General features: G+C 35.8%; 1 protein-coding gene across 11 annotated transcripts in view; it reads right to left on the bottom strand.

Moving 5' to 3' along the window:
* The window catches only part of CSPP1 (centrosome and spindle pole associated protein 1), a 122,167-nt gene that overhangs the window by 51,997 nt on the left and 53,648 nt on the right, over positions 1-16,522 (bottom strand). For all 11 annotated transcript variants that reach the window (XM_067018058.1, XM_067018063.1, XM_067018062.1 and 8 more), the window contains 2 exons: positions 5,326-5,455; positions 2,607-2,754 (listed from right to left, as the gene is read on the bottom strand). In XM_067018058.1, coding sequence (XP_066874159.1) covers positions 2,607-2,754; positions 5,326-5,455 — 278 coding nt within the window. The remainder of the gene's footprint in view (positions 1-2,606; positions 2,755-5,325; positions 5,456-16,522) is intronic.

Here is a 16,522-nt window from a genome sequence, read left to right as displayed (position 1 = left end):
ATGGACCTGGAGTCTGTCATACAGAGTGAAGTAAGTCAGAAGGAGAAAAACAAATACCATATGCTAACACATATATATGGAATCTAAGAAAAAAAAATGTCATGAAGAGACTAGAGGTAGGATGGGAATAAAACACAGACCTACTAGAGCATGGACTTGAGGATATGGGGAGGGGGAAGGGTAAGCTGTGACCAATTGAGAGAGTGGCATGGACATGTATACACTACCAACTGTAAATTAGATCGCTAGTGGGAAGCTGCCACATAGCACAGGGAGATCACCTCTGTGCTTTGTGACCACCTAGAGGGGTGGGATAGGGAGGGTGGGAGGAAGGGTGATGCAAGAGGGAAGAGATATGGGAACATATGTATATGTGTAACTGATTCACTTTGTTGTAAAGGAGAAACTAACACACTATTGTAAAACAGTTATACTCCAATAAAGATGTTAAAAAAAAAGAAAAGAAAATACCATTAAAAAAAGAGTTCCACTGCATTTGATAAAACAGCACATCTTTTTTATTTCATGGCATCACTGTAGCATTAAATAAGCAAACTAAACATTACCACTAAAAGTAAAAATCTCAGAAAAGTTTCCTCCATTCCTGTTAGGTCAAGCAATTCTAAAACAATATTTTATAATCTAATAACAAACACTTATCCTACTCACTTCCACCAATTAAACACACACAAAACACTGTAATTGTATTGTCTGAACTGGAAATAATCTTAGAGCAAGCTGGAAACTTCTAGAAAATTATTCCAGTGTTTCCCAAAGTTTCTGTTACATAAATAAGCACTTCCTTCGTGGTAACTGTTATGTTTCTATCAATTTACAATTTAAATTTAATAGCAAAGACTGGGTAGATGCTTATCAATCTCATGTCCTTCTCCTGGATATAAAGAAACCAAAACTTCCCAGCCTCCCAAACAGTTACTTTAGAACCTTATAACTAGGTCTGAACAATGGAACAAAGACAAAAGTGATATTCCTCCACTTTCAGGCCAGGTCCCAGCAAAATTCTCAACTTGTTCTCCCACCCTCTGGACCACATCTGTGCAGCTAGAAATAAAGGACTCCAAAATGGTGGAATGACACAATGGAAGGGGCCCACATTCCCAAGTCACTTCTTGCAGGAGAACCACCCAAACAGCATCAGAATGTGACTTAACTGAGAAGTAAACTTACACTGCCTTAAGCCTTAATTAAGCCTCTGAGAAATGGGAGTTCTTTGTTAGAGCACTTTTCGTTAAATGTCTTTACTTTCAAAGGAAATGTTATAGTACTATCCATTAATGGAAAATCAGTGTTTTTTCTAATATATATTCAAATAAACGTTTAACTTCTATGCTTATCTATGCATCACCTAAAATCATCTCATCTATAAAGAGAGAGTAAGAGTTCTAGTCTTCAAAACTGTGAGGAAAGTATTTATGAGGTGAAGAAAGGAAAGGAATAAATCCTTTGGAAAAGAAAAGAATTATCTCATTAATTTAAGTGGGCCTCAAATATATCTTTTTTAAAAAGCCATCTTTAACAAAGAATCAAAGGCATAATACTTAAGAACTCTAATAACTCAGTACCCCTCAAAATCTTCTGATCGCATCACTCAGCTATCCCTACAACAAAGCATAAACCCAAAGAATGTGAAATTTACATTTTTACCATTTTAATGGGTTTCTAATTATTCATTTCTCATTTCCAATTAAACAATTTTTTAAAACCCATTATCTTTCTCTGCTTTTATTCTAAGCTAAAAGCTAATCAGAGACCATTCCAATATATATAACAAGTTATATAAAGCATCTTTTCAAAGTGCTTGCTGTGTGATTTCTAGATGGAACATTTTTAAGAGTACATAATTGAAAGATAAATCAATATAATTCTGAAACCTGCCAAAAGTTTCTGAGGCCAGATCTTTGTCAAATGAGTCCCTGCATTGTGCAAGTACATGGCATATATGAATTAAATATAACTTCCCCCCACTATACCAGATCACTTATTTTAAAGACGTCTTACTAGTTTAAAAAAAAAATTGCAATAAGGGTTTTATTATTTTTACTAGAAAACTTTAAAAAATTCTAACTACTAGTTTGGGTAAAAACTTGCCAACTGGGCTTCCCTGCTGGCGCAGTGGTTGGGAGTCCGCCTGCTGATTCAGGGGACGCGAGTTCGTGCCCCGGTCCGGGAGGATCCCACGTGCCGCGGAGCGGCTGGGCCCGTGGGCCATGGCCGCTGGGCCTGCGCATCTGGAGCCTGTGCTCCGCGGCAGGAGAGGCCGCGGCAGTGAGAGGCCCGCATACCACAAAACAAACAAACAAACAAAAAAAACAACTTGCCAACTAACATGAACTTTTCTCTGCAACTGAGTTATTATCATTGGAGGGTGAAACATTTGTAATAAAAATAAATGAATAGTAATCTGAAGAAGAAAGGCTTTTTAACCTGTTATTATGCTTACTATCAAAATACCTCTTTTGCATTAAGTTGTACAAAAAAAGACCTTGCCTTACAGACTATGATTCCCACTTTTTTCTACTCCCCATTCTTTTAAAAAGTTAAACTTAGTTTCTCTTAAAAACAACAAAACAATGGAAATAACATACTTATCAGATTTCCTTTTGCATCTCTCAGAGGAGCACCACCTCCACCTTTCCCCCAGGGGTTATAACTTCTCATTTCAGCTTCTAATTTAGCTTCATATTCTTCTTTTTCTTCTCGTTCTTTCTTTCTTCTTTCTTCTCTTTCTCGAATCTTAACAACATTAAGAAACATTCATAATAAGTGCTGACAAGTATTCTGATACAAAAAGTTAGTTTTAATATCAGATTTTCTTTTTCTTACTAGAGAAAAAACTGGATTTTTTTTCAGTATACTTCACTATAAAATTTAACATCACAAATATATTTTAAAACAATTTAAGGGGCTTCCCTGATGGCGCAGTGGTTAAGAATCCTCCTGCCAATGCAGGGCACACGGGTTCGAGCCCTGGTCCAGAAAGATCCCACATGCTGCGGAGCAACTAAGCCGGTGCACTACAACTACTGAGCCTGTGCTCTAGCACCTGCGAGCCACAACTACTGAAGCCCGCGCGCCTACAGCCCGTGCTCCGCAGCAAGAGAAGCCACCGCAATGAGAAGCCTGGGCACCACAACTAAGAGTGGCCTCCGCTCGCCGCAGCTAGAGAAAGCCCGCGCGCAGCAACCAAGACCCAATGCAGCCAAAAATAAAATAAATAAAATAAATTTATAATAAAATAAAATAAAATAAAAACAATTTTAAAACACTTTGACAGCTGAAATATATAGCTGCTACTCCCTCACATCATGCCACTTGAGTCCTTTCCAGTCACTGGTGCCACTTTGGACTAAACCAACTCCATCTTCCCACCCCCCAGCTTCATTCCCTCCCTAACCTCACCAGTTTCATGGGGACCAACAGAATCGCCCTACTTCCTTTTTTCATCTACCCTTTCATGGGATCTGGCCAGCAACAAACTACTCCTCACACCTCATGAGATCTGGGCCAACTATTTCCTATACCTCACCAGACCTACCCTACCCTGGGCAAACTCCATTCCCAAAATTCAAAGCTGTTGAAGGTTCAAAGCTCTCTGGAGAGTGTTGGGCTATTTAAGTATACTTTATGAAATCATAAAAAACAAATACAGTCTTATCATCAAGTATAAGCACAGGGTTGGTCTCTAAAAACATAAATAGGCAATGAATAAAGATCTACATTTTGGAAAGTTACTTTTAAAATCACAACCATATGCATGGAAAATTTAAGCAACTACTCCAGAAAGGCCAAGGAAGTTATCACATACATAAAATAAAATTCTAGAGTTAGGAAATCTGGTTTTGTCAGTGGTGTTTTTAATATGCTCATTTGAAAACAGACAGAAAAATGCAGTCTTTTGTTTGTAGAATCATAACACACAAAAAAATAATGTGGGTAATTCTGTAATTTAAAATAATCCACCTTCCAAGGAGGTTGCCCAAAGTAAGAAACTGAACAAAAAAACTAAGCTTTAGAAGAAATCAAGTGAAACTTTGTAGACAAGTACCTCAGGTGAATATATACCTAGAGTTCCAGGGTCCTCTCTGGAGGAGATATGAGTATTCCCCTCAAAAAACCCACATATCTAATACCGCTACTCTTTTTTTTTTTAGGCTAGTAATTTATTATTATTATTATTTATTTATTTATTTTTGGCTGCATTGGGTCTTCATTACTGCACACGGGCTTTCTCTAGTTGCAGTGAGCGGGGGTTACCCTTCATTGCAGCACGCAGGCTTCTCGTTGCGGTGGCTTCTCTTGTTGCAGAGCACGGGCTCTAGGCACGCAGGCTTCAGGAGTTGTGGCACGTGGGCTCAGCAGTTGCGGCTCACGGGCTCTAGAGTACAAGCTCAGTAGTTGTGACACACGAGCTTAGTTGCTCCGCGGCATGTGGGATCTTCCTGGACCAGGGCTCGAACCTGTGTGCCCTGCATTGGCAGGTGGATTCTTAACCACTGCGCCATCAGGGAAGTCTCTGATACAGTTAATCTTAAGTAAACTCTCTCCAAACATTACAAACCACAACAGAACATTATCCTCCTCCTTAAGCTTTCTACCTCTTTTTTCCCTACCCTCAGTTCACAGCCTCATTATTCTCTCAGATTACAACACTCAGAATCATCTTCAAGCCCTCTGTTCTTTCCTCACTCCCTAAATCTAAGTCCTATCAATGGAATCCCAGAATTGTCTCTTGGATGCCCTCTCCATCTTCCCCACCTGGTTCAGGGTCTTGTAACCTCCTGGTTGGACCACCTCAATAGTTTACTAAAAGGTTTCTCTGCCACATCTCTTTCCCAACTGTCCATATCACAACGAGATATCTTCCTAAAAGCCACATCTACTCATATCAACTATTTCTTTCACTCTTTAGTTTAAAATGTCCTCCCTTTGGCTATTGATAACTAGATGAAACTGAAAACCCCTTATTAGCTATCCTTCACAATCCAGCACAATCTAACACTCCAGCCCCTTCTCCTACATCAATTCCATTCCCTGAATACACCAGGAATTTCACATTTATTCACTGTATAACATGCAACTCAAATATCAGCCATGTGAAGCCCTCCTAACAGCCCAGGCAATTATTCTCCCTATCCCATGCATTCCAGTCTACCTACATCAAACCTTATCACACTGAATTATAAATGAATGGAATTTGTTCTCCTCTGCCACACTCTGAGTTTTAACAGACCACTGTACTAACACATAAGATGTTTAACATTAGATGAATGAACAAACGAATGAATAAAAAAAATGAATGAATACCTGCTCCTGCAAAGCTTCTTGGTAAGACTGAAGTGACTGTTTTGAAGGCTTTGGTTTACCTTCAAAAAACAATCCTGAATTTATTGCTCGATCACTTGTAATTTTCAGTTCATTCTGTCCAACCGTACTCCTACATCAAATACACAATAATCCAGATTCATTTATAACAAAACAAGAAGAAAATGCAACATGCCTTTGAAATAGCATGGCATTTAAGTACATTTAAAATAGGGAAAGAATCTCTCTATAGTTCAAAGAGAAATCCTTAAGTAAATGACACTTATCTCTGCTTTCACAATTAATGGAACTTTCAAATTTACTGAATCTATTTCTTAACCTAGGTGGCAGTTACATGCAAGTAAAACTTTCACATACAAGTAAAAACAGTTTGTGATAATTCATCAAGCAATATACTAATTACTTACGCACTTTTCTGAATGCAGTGGAAGTCCCTCTAGTAATATCATAACTAATGACTTACTTAATAAATTTGCTCTAAAATAAAGTATTGAAAATAACTTCCTAGCCATTTCAAGAATAAAACAATATAAATACAGTAAAGAGTCTTATCCCAAATAAATTTAAAATTTTTAAAAACTTACAAGGAATTTAAAAAAATTTTTTAACATATTACAGTAATATAAACCTCAAGAAATAAAGTACTATTTGTTTACAATACATGTTAAAATACAGGAATATAGCCACTTTGAAGAAAACAATATATTTAAATATCTTTATTATAAAAGATAAATTCAAATATTATTTTTAAAATAAAACCATACTAATAAAAAAGAGACTACAAAAGGCTCCTATCTCCAAAAATAACATCATCACCTTTTATTTTTTGATGGCAGAAATAAAATGTGTGCTTTATTGTTTTGGGGATTTTTTTAAATTTATTTTTTATACAACTTTAAAGGTTACTTTCCATTTACAGTTATTACAAAATATTGGCTATATTCCCCATGTTGTACAATATATCCTTGAGCTTATCTTACACCCAAAAGTTTCTCCCTCCCCATTGGTAACCACTGGTTTGCTCTCTATATCTGTGAGTCTTCTTCTTTTTTGTTATATTCACTAGTTTGTTGTATTTTTTAGATTCCACATACAAATGATATCATAGAGTATTTGTCTTTCTCTGACTTATTTCACTTAGCATAATGCCCTCCAAGTTCATCCATGTTGCTGCAAATGGCAGAATTCTGTTTTTTTACGGCTGAGTAGTATTCCATTGTGTATATAAATCTCACCTTCTTTATCCACTCATCTGTTGATGGACATTTAGGTTGCTTCCATATCTTGGCAACTATAAGTAATGCTGCTATGAATAATGGGGTGCATGTATCTTTTCGAATTAGTGTTTTTGTTTTTTTCAGATATATACCCAGGAGTGGAATTGCTGAGTAATACAGTAATTCTCTTTTCAGTTTTTTGAGAAACCTCCATATTGTTTTCCACAGTGGCTGCACCAATTTACATTCCTACCAACAATGTATGAGGGTTCCCTTTTCTCCACATCCTCACCAACATTTGCTAGTTGTGTTCTTTTTGATGACCATCCTGACAGGAGTGAGGTGATATCTCATTGTGGCTTTAATTTGCATTTCTCTGATACTTACGGATGTTAAGCATCTTTTCATTTGCGTGTTGGCCCTGTGCACGTCCTCTTTGGAGAAATGTCTATTCAGGTCTTCTGCCCATTTTTTTTTTTTTTCTGTGGTACACGGGCCTCTCACTGTTGTGGCCTCTCCCTTTGCGGAGCGCAGGCTCTGGACGCACAGGCTCAGCGGCCATGGCTCACAGGCCCAGCCACTCCGCGGCATGTGGGATCCTCCCAGACAGGGGCATGAACCTGTGTCCCCTGCATCGGCAGGCGGACTCCCAACCACTGCACCACCAGGGAAGCCCTCTGCCCATTTTTTAATCGGGTTGTTTGTTTTTTTGATGTTGAGTTGTATGAGCTGTTTATATATTTTGGATATTAACTCCTTATCAGTCATATCATTTGCAAATATTTTCACCCATTCAGTAGCCTGTCTTTTCCTTTTGTCGATGGTTTCCTTTGCTCTGCAAAAGCTTTTAAGTTTAATTGTTCCATTTATTTATTTTTTGCTTTTATTTCCTTTGCTTTAGGAAATGGATCCAAAAAGTGTTGCTACAATTTATGTCCAAGAATGTTCTATGTTTTCTTTGAGGAGTTTTATGGTTTCTGGTCTTACATTAAGGTCTTTAATCTACTGTGAGTTTATTTTTGTATATGGTGTTAGAGGACATTCTAGAATATGCCTAGCAGTGGAACTGCAGTGTTGTATGGTAAGTAGACATTTAACATTTTAAGAAATTACCATTTCCTGCAGCTGCTTTTTATATACTAATTTTGTATAATTTTGTGTAATTTTGTGTTCATCAATTCTGCTAACACTCCTATTAATTCTATATTTTATCTGTACATTCTTTTGCAAATAATATCAGTTTTCTCTCTTCTTCTAATCCTTGTACCTATCTTCCTTCCTTTCTTTATTTTTGACCTTGCTACAATTATTGAGCCCTAAAAGTAATGAAAATAATTACACTAGTCATTATTATCAATCTCAAAAAGAGTATTTTAAACATTTCACCATTAAGTAAAATATATGATGCAGGTTTTTCATGTTTATACTTTCTCAGTGTAAGCAGGTCTCCCTCTAACATACTGACATATTGAATTTTATTAATGCTTTCTCTGTATCTATTGAAATAACCATATAACTTTTTTCTTTGTTCTCTTAAAATGATGTATTACAGTAATTGATTTTACCATAATGTTGATATCTATCACCAATTAGCATTTAGTATATATCAGACATGGTTCTAGATGCTTTACATATTTTAATTCATTCAATCCTCAGAATAACCCAATGAGTTGATACCATTATTATCCCAATTAACAAACAAGAAATAAAACTTATGAAACTTGCCTTAAGCTGATTAGTAAAACCTGGATTCAAACCAAGGCACTCTGAAAAGCCAACACGCTTAGATGATATGAAATACTAAGTTTATTCATCCTGCTTTCCAGAATAATTGCAATTTGGGATGAAATATCCGTTTCTACATTATGAGGTTCAATTTTAGGATTCTTCTATCTGTGAGTGAAACTAGCCTATAACTTCCTATTCTCATATTGGCCTTGTCAGGTTTGAGTATCAAGAGTATCATAGTCTCAGTAGCAGTTGAATTTGATACTCTGTATTAGTTTGTGTAAGATTAATTTTTTTCCTTGAATGTCTGGTGTAATTAACCAGTCCATCTAGATGCAGTTTGTTTTGTGGGATGATTTGAAACTTGTGACCCTCAAATTTTAAAACAGTTTTGATATTATCCATGTTTTTTATTACTTCTTATAAGTTTTATTAAGTTAAATTTAATAAGAATTTTTCTTCACTTAAATTTCCAAATTCACTGTCATAAAATTGTTCATAATATATTTTTATTGTCTTTTTAAGGTTAACTACAACTAAAGTGACAATTTTTTTCATTCCTAATATTTTTATTTATACCTTTCACTTTTGTTTTTTTTTTCCTTGACCAACATCAGTAGAGAATTATCTATTTTAATAGTCTTTTCAAAGAACTTTAGATTCTGTTGATCCTCAGTATTATATATTTCTATTTCATTTATTTCTCTTCTCATTATTTCTTTCCTTGCTTCTTTGGTTTACTTTGCTATTCTTTTTCTCACTTTTTAGATGCCTGATAATTATTTTAATTTTCATCCTTTTTACATATTTTATAATTTGTTCCTTATTTTCTAATTTCCAATATATCAAGGGTTTGCTATTTTAAAAATTGATTTCTACTTTAAATGGTCCATAGGATATGAGTCTACCAAAATTTACTGAGACTTCTATAAGGACTAGGATGTGGTAAGTTTTATAAATATTGTGAGATTAGTAAAAATATATATTCTCAAGTTTGAGGTGAATTTCTATACATTTCCACTAAAATAAGCTTGTCAATTATGTTAAGTAAATTATTCTCTAACTTTATTATTTTCTGCTTTATCTAACACTTATAAAAAGAAGTAATAAAGTCTCACATTAGGATTCTATATTTGTCAACTTTTACCTGCAGTTCTTTAGATTTTTGCTTTATGAATTTTGAGATGATGTTTTCAGGTGCATAAAAATTTTTGTTGGGCTTCCCTGGTGGCGCAGTGGTTGAGAGTCTGCCTGCTGATGCAGGGGACACGGGTTCGTGCCCTGGTCCAGGAAGATCCCACATGCCACGGAGCGGCTGGGCCCGTGAGCCATGGCCGCTGAGCCTGCGCGTCTGGAGCCTGTGCTCCACAATGGAAGAGGCCCCAGCAGTGAGAGGCCCACGTAACACACACACACACACACACACACACACACACACACACACACATTTTGTTACATTATCCTGCTAAAATGAACCTCTATTCTTTATAAATGGATCCTCTTTGTCTCAAACAAACCTTTATGACTGAAAACTCCATTTCATCTAATGTTACTATAGTTAAACAAATTTTAGTATAATTCATATTCTCCTAGTATATCTGTACCCTTTTACTTTCAACTTTTCTATACCACTTGCTCAAGTATATCTTATAAATAACATGTACCTGGATTTTGCTTCTGCAACTAGTATGACAAGCTTTCTCTCTGACCTAGATACTATACCATTTACTAACATCAAATTTAATTTTGCCATTTAATTTGGACTTACAATCAGATTAAATAGGCTCCTTAAACCTTTCAATGTTTCTTTTTGTTCTCTCTTTTATTTACCTCCTTTTGGGTTTTTTTTCCTCTAGCACATTAGTAAGTTGCACCTTTTATCCATATGTTTTTTGTTGTTATCCTAGAAATATAACACGCATACATAACTTATCAAAGACTAAAGCTAATCAAAATCTTTACCATGCTCACAAATGATACAAAGATTTTAAAACACAATAACTCCATCTAACCCCATCCAAATTACATGCTATTCCTATTAATTACTCTTAATTTTACTTACTTTTAAACCCATTATAATTTTACTATATATAATATTTATTTAATTCTACCTACATATTTACCACATTTTTTTCTTTCTACTCTTTCATGTAACTCAGACCTCCCCTATGTGACCTTCCTTCTGCATTTAGAATTGTACTTACTAAGGGTCTTCTAATGGCAAATTCAGCTGTTTCTCTTTAAATATTTTTATTTCAATCTCATTCATGAAAAATAACTTTGCTGAGTATAAAATCATCTCAACAAATTGACAGTATCTATTGTTATCTTCTGAATTCATTCCTAGAGTTCATTTGAAAGTAATGTCTTTTCTTTCTGGCTGATTTTAAGTTCCTCTGTATTTCATTTATGTTCTAAAGTTTTACTATGATTGTCTTGGTATGGAATTCTTTTATTTCTCCTGTTTGAGAGGTATTAGGCTTCTAGAATCTATAGATTAGGACCTTTTATCAATTGTAGAAAATTTTAAGATATCATCTCTTCAAATACTTCTTCCATCTCATTCTCTCTCTTTTTCTAGAATTCCAATTAGTTACACTTAAACCTTTACAGTGCCATAATTTTTACCCCCTTTTTCATATTTTCCATGTCTTTTTCTCCCTGTTCTGGCTGAATTTCTTCAGATCCACTAGTTCAGAGGTTCTCAAACTTTAGTGTACATCAGAATCACCAGGAAAGCTTATTGAACACAAGTTGTTGGGCCCCAGCATAGAGTTTCTGATACATAGGTAGGATGGGGCCAGAGAGTTTGCATTTCCAACATGTTCCCATAATTCTGCTACTCTGGGGATGACATTTGAAAACCAATGTTCCAACTTATTAATTCTCACTTTGGGTATTTCAAATCTGCTATTAAGGCCCATCCATTGAGTTACTATTCTCAATTATTTAAAATTTTTACTAAAATATCTAGTTAATTCTATTTCAAATCTGTTGGTCATTCTTCATAGTTTCTTATGCCCTGATATAAACATGATCAATATGACTATTTTATATTTTGCCTAACAATTCCTCATCTGAGGTCTCTGTCATTCTTTTTTTGCAAGCCTATTCCCACTTATGGTTTATGTCCTTGTATATTTTGTCATTTCTGAATATGAACTTCAAATTTTCCACGGAAAAGTAGTGAAAGTCCCTAATCTTCACTTTCTATTTTACAAACTGCTTTGGGAATTTCCCTTTTTGTTACTCAGACACTGGCAGCTTCATTAATAATCTCTGTAATTTTTACCCTCCTCCATTAAACAAATTTGTATCATCCTCCTATAATTCTGTCTCTCATAAATTTTCCAATCATTTTTGCTTAAAGAGTGATATTGCTTCCACATTTCACGAAATATATTTCTGAAAGAGTATACAAAGAAAGCACATAAAAGAGCAAAGATAACCAGCATTCAAAACTAAAAATAAAGAAATGGAAAAAATACGTAAACTTATACACATTTTTCTTTTTCACTGAGTCATAGATTTTATTGATGGTATTGATTGTGTATGACTAATAAAATCCCTAAAACCTTGCCCTGTATATGGAGGCATGGGATGGGAATTGTGTCAAAGGTAAGATGTTTTAAGTGTTGGGTAAAGTAGGAGTAATGATTCCCTAGCAACTGAAGGCTCCTCCCACCCTTCCTTTTTCTCCTTTTTCCCTGGTGATCCAGGGCTCGTACTTCTTAGAAATTATGCATATGGGGCTCATCAAACTCAAAGCAAAAAGACTCAGAGATCCACATCTATACACATCATAGTCAACATATCCAAAGACAAAGAAAGAATCTCAAAAGCAGCAAGAAAATAACTCATCACATCCAAGGGATCTTCAATAAGATTAAGAGCTCATCAGAAACCATGAAGGCCAGCAGGCAATGAGATGACATATTCAAAGTGCTAACAGAAAAAAAAAAAAGTCAACCAAGAATTTTATATCCAGAAAAACAATGCCTCAAAAATACAAGTGAGGGCTTCCCTGGTGGCGCAGTGGTTGACAGTCCGCCTGCCGATGCAGGGGACGCGGGTTCGTGCCCCGGTCCGGGAGGATCCCACGTGCCGCGGAGCGGCTGGGCCCGTGAGCCGTGGCCGCCGAGCCTGCGCGTCCGGAGCCTGTGCTCCGCCACGGGAGAGGCCACCACAGTGAGAGGCCCGCGTACCGCAAAAAAAAAAAAAAAAAAAAAAAAAAAAAAAAAAAAATACAAGTGAAATTAGAACATTATTAAATAAAAATCAGAGAAGTCAACACTAACAGACCTGTCTTATACGAAATACTGAATGGAGCACTTCAGGTTGAAATAAAGAACACTCGACAGTAAAACTGGAGTAAACACAAAGAAATAAAGAACACCAGTAACAGTAACCACATAGGTAAAGATGAAAGATAATACAAATATGGGACTTCCCTGGTGGTGCAGTGGTTAAGAATCTGCCTGCCAATGAAGGGGACATGGGTTTGAGCCCTGGTCCGGGAAGATCCCACATGCCGCGGAGCAACTAAGCCCATGTGCCACAACTACTGAGCCTGTATTCTAGAGCTCATTAGCCACAACTACTGAGCCTGTGTGCCACAACTACGGAAGCCCGCATGCTTAGAGCCCATGTTCCACAACAAGAGAAGCCACTGCAATGAGACGCTCGTGCACCGCAATGAAGAGTAGCCCTCGCTCACCGCAACTAGAGAAAGCCACACACAGCAACGAAGACCCAATGCAGCCAAAAATAAATAAATAAATTTTTTTAAATAAAATTTTTTAAAAAGATATTACAAATATGTTTTTATTTGTAACGTATTCTTCTCTATCTGATTTAAAAGACAACTACAGGGCTTCCCTGGTGGCGCAGTGGTTGAGAATCACAGGTTCGTGCCCCGGTCCGGGAAGATCCCACATGCCATGGAGTGGCTGGGCCCGTGAGCCACGGCCACTGAGCCTGCGCATCTGGAGCCTGTGCTCTGCAACAAGAGAGGCCGCAACATTGAGAGGCCCGCACACTGCGATGAAGAGTGGCCCCCGCTTGGCGAAACCAGAGAAAGCCCTTGCACAGAAACAAAGACCCAACACAGCCATAAATAAATAAATAAATTATTTTTTAAAAAACATTCAATACTTAAAAAAAAAAATTTAAAAGACAACTACATAAAGGAAGGAAGGGTTATAAAATTGTGTTGAAGAGCTTAAGTGTATTAAGATACACTTTGACAACAATGGCATCAAGAGGAAGGAAAGGTAGGGAGCGTGGGAAAGAGATGCAAGAGGGAGGGGATATGGGGATATATATATATGTATAGCTGATTCACTTCGTTATAAAGCAGAAACTAACACACCATTGTAAAGCAATTATACTCCAATAAAGATGTGAAAAAAAAAGATAAGGCTTGGAATGGAGTAGAATGAGCCAATTAAAAAAAAAAAGAAGGAAAGGAATGGCATTATATTAAAGAAAATTTTTTGTATACTACTGAAATTAAATTGGTGTTAATCTGAACTCAGTTCTTTTAAATTAAAATATTAATTTCAATCTGCAAGGAAACCACAAAGAAAATAATACAAAAATTACACTAAAAGGAGAATTAAAATGCAATGCTATATTTAACATCAAAGAAAAGGAACTAATGCAGGACCAGAGAAACAAAAAAGACATAAAATATATTTTTAAAAGATACATATATAGCAAAATGGCTGACAGAGATCCTACCTTAACAGGAATTACATTAAATGTAAATACAGGCAAAAGCTAGCAGAATTGAAGGGGGTGGGAGGTAGGATGCAAATGTATGCTGTCTACATAGAGTCACACTTTAGATTCAAAGAATACACTGAGGTTAAAACACAGAAAATTATATATCATGCAAACAGCAACTAAAAATAACAAGAATAGCAGTACTGTTAACAGACAAAATATATTTTAAGTCAAAAATTGTTACTAGAGACAAAGAAAGGCTCTTTTATACTGATAAAGGGGTCAACTGATCAGTAAGACATAACAATTATAACCATATATGTACATAACTACAGACTCAAAACACAGGAAACAAAAACTGACGGAACTGAAGACAGAAATAAATCAAAAATAATAACTGGAGACTTCAATACACTACTTATAACAGAAAAACTGCACAGAAGCTCAACAAGGAAACAGAAAATAAAAAACACTATAAACCAACTAGATCTAAGTCACATTGATAGAACTACCCACCCCAAAACAGGATAACACACATTCTTCTCAAGTGCACATGAAACATTCTCCAGCACAGACCACAGGTTAGGTCATGAAATAAGCCTCAATAAACTTAAAAGGATTGAAAGAGTACAAAATATGTTCTCTAACCGCAATGGAATTATATTAAAAATGAGTAACAAAAGGAAATTGGGGAAATTCACAATTGTGTGGAAATTAAACAACATACTCCAAACTAACCAATGGATCAATGAACAAATCAAATGAGAAACTGAAAAATACTTTGAGATGAATAAAAATGAAAACACAAAGTATAAAATTTAAGGAATGAAGCTAAAACAGTAATAAGAAGAAAATTTATAGTTGTAATGTGTATATATTAAAAAAGACACTATATTAATAACCTAAACTTCCACCTTCAAAAACTAGAAAATGTACGAGCAAACTGAACCCAAAGTAAACAGAAAGAAGAAAATAAAAATATTAGAGGAGAAATAAATGAAATGGAGACCAGAAGCACAACAGAAAATCAATTAAACCAATAGCTGATTCTTTGACAAGATCAACAAGATTGATAAATGTTTAGCCAGAATGAAAATAAGAAGACTAGAATTACTGAAATAAAAGAATAAAAGAAACATCACTACTGACTTTATTAAAATGAAAAAGATTGTAAGCGAATACTATGAAGAACTGTATGCCAACACATTAGATTATCTTGATGAAATGGGCAAATTCTAGAAAGACACAAACTACCGAAACTACCAAAACACACATACACACACACACACACAACTGTTAGTATAATGAATTCAGCAAAGTACCAGAATACAAAGTCAACACAAAAAAAACAGTTGAATGTCTATACACAAACAATAAACAATCTGAAAAGGAAATTACAAAAACAGTTCTATTTATCATAGCATCAAAAAAAACAAACAACCCAATCCAAAAATGGGCAGAAGAACTAAATAGACATTTCTCCAAAGAAGATATACAGATTACTAACAAACACATGAAAGAATGCTCAACATCATTAATCATTAGAGAAATGCAAATCAAAACTACAATGAGATATCATCTCACACCGGTCAGATTGGCCATCATCAAAAACTCTAGAAACAATAAATGCTGGAGAGGGTGTGGAGAAAAGGGAACCCTCTAGCACTGCTGGTGGGAATGTAAATTGATACAGCCACTATGGAGAACAGTATGGAGGTTCCTTAAGAAACTACAAATAGAACTACCATACGACCCAGCAATCCCACTACTGGGCATATACCCTGAGAAAACCATAATTCAAAAAGACTCATGTACCAAAATGTTCATTGCAGCTCTATTTACAATAGCCAGGACATGGAAGCAACCTAAGTGTCCATCAACAGATGAATGGATAAAGAAGATGTGGCACATATATACAATGGAATATTACTCAGCCATAAAAAGAAATGAAACTGAGTTATTTATAATGAGGTGGATGGACCTGGAGTCTGTCATACAGAGTGAAGTAAGTCAGAAGGAGAAAAACAAATACCGTATGTTAACACATATATGTGGACTCTAAGAGAAAAAAATGTCATGAAGAGATTAGTGGTAGGACAGGAATAAAACACAGACTTACTAGAGCATGGACTTGAGGATATGGGCAGGGGGAAGGGTGGGCTGTGATGAAGTGGGAGAGTGGCAGGGACATATATACACCACCAAATGTAAATTAGATAGCTAGTGGGAAGCAGCTGCATGGCACAGGGAGATCACCTCTGTGCTTTGTGACCACCTAGAGGGGTGGGATAGGGAGGGTGGGAGAGAGGGTGATGCAAGAGGGAAGAGATATGGGAACATATGTATATGTATAACTGATTCACTTTGTTGTAAAGGAAAAACTAACACACTATTGTAAAACAGTTATACTCCAATAAAGATGTTTAAAAAAAAAAAAAAAAACCCAGACTACACAGGATTTAACTTAACCAAAGTGGTGAATGACTTGTACAGTGAAAATTACAAAA

This window comes from Kogia breviceps, chromosome 17 (assembly GCF_026419965.1).
Source record: "Kogia breviceps isolate mKogBre1 chromosome 17, mKogBre1 haplotype 1, whole genome shotgun sequence".
Taxonomy (NCBI): domain Eukaryota; kingdom Metazoa; phylum Chordata; class Mammalia; order Artiodactyla; family Physeteridae; genus Kogia; species Kogia breviceps.
Note: the sequence above shows the minus strand (reverse complement) of the source record. Positions and strands in the feature narration are given on the sequence as shown.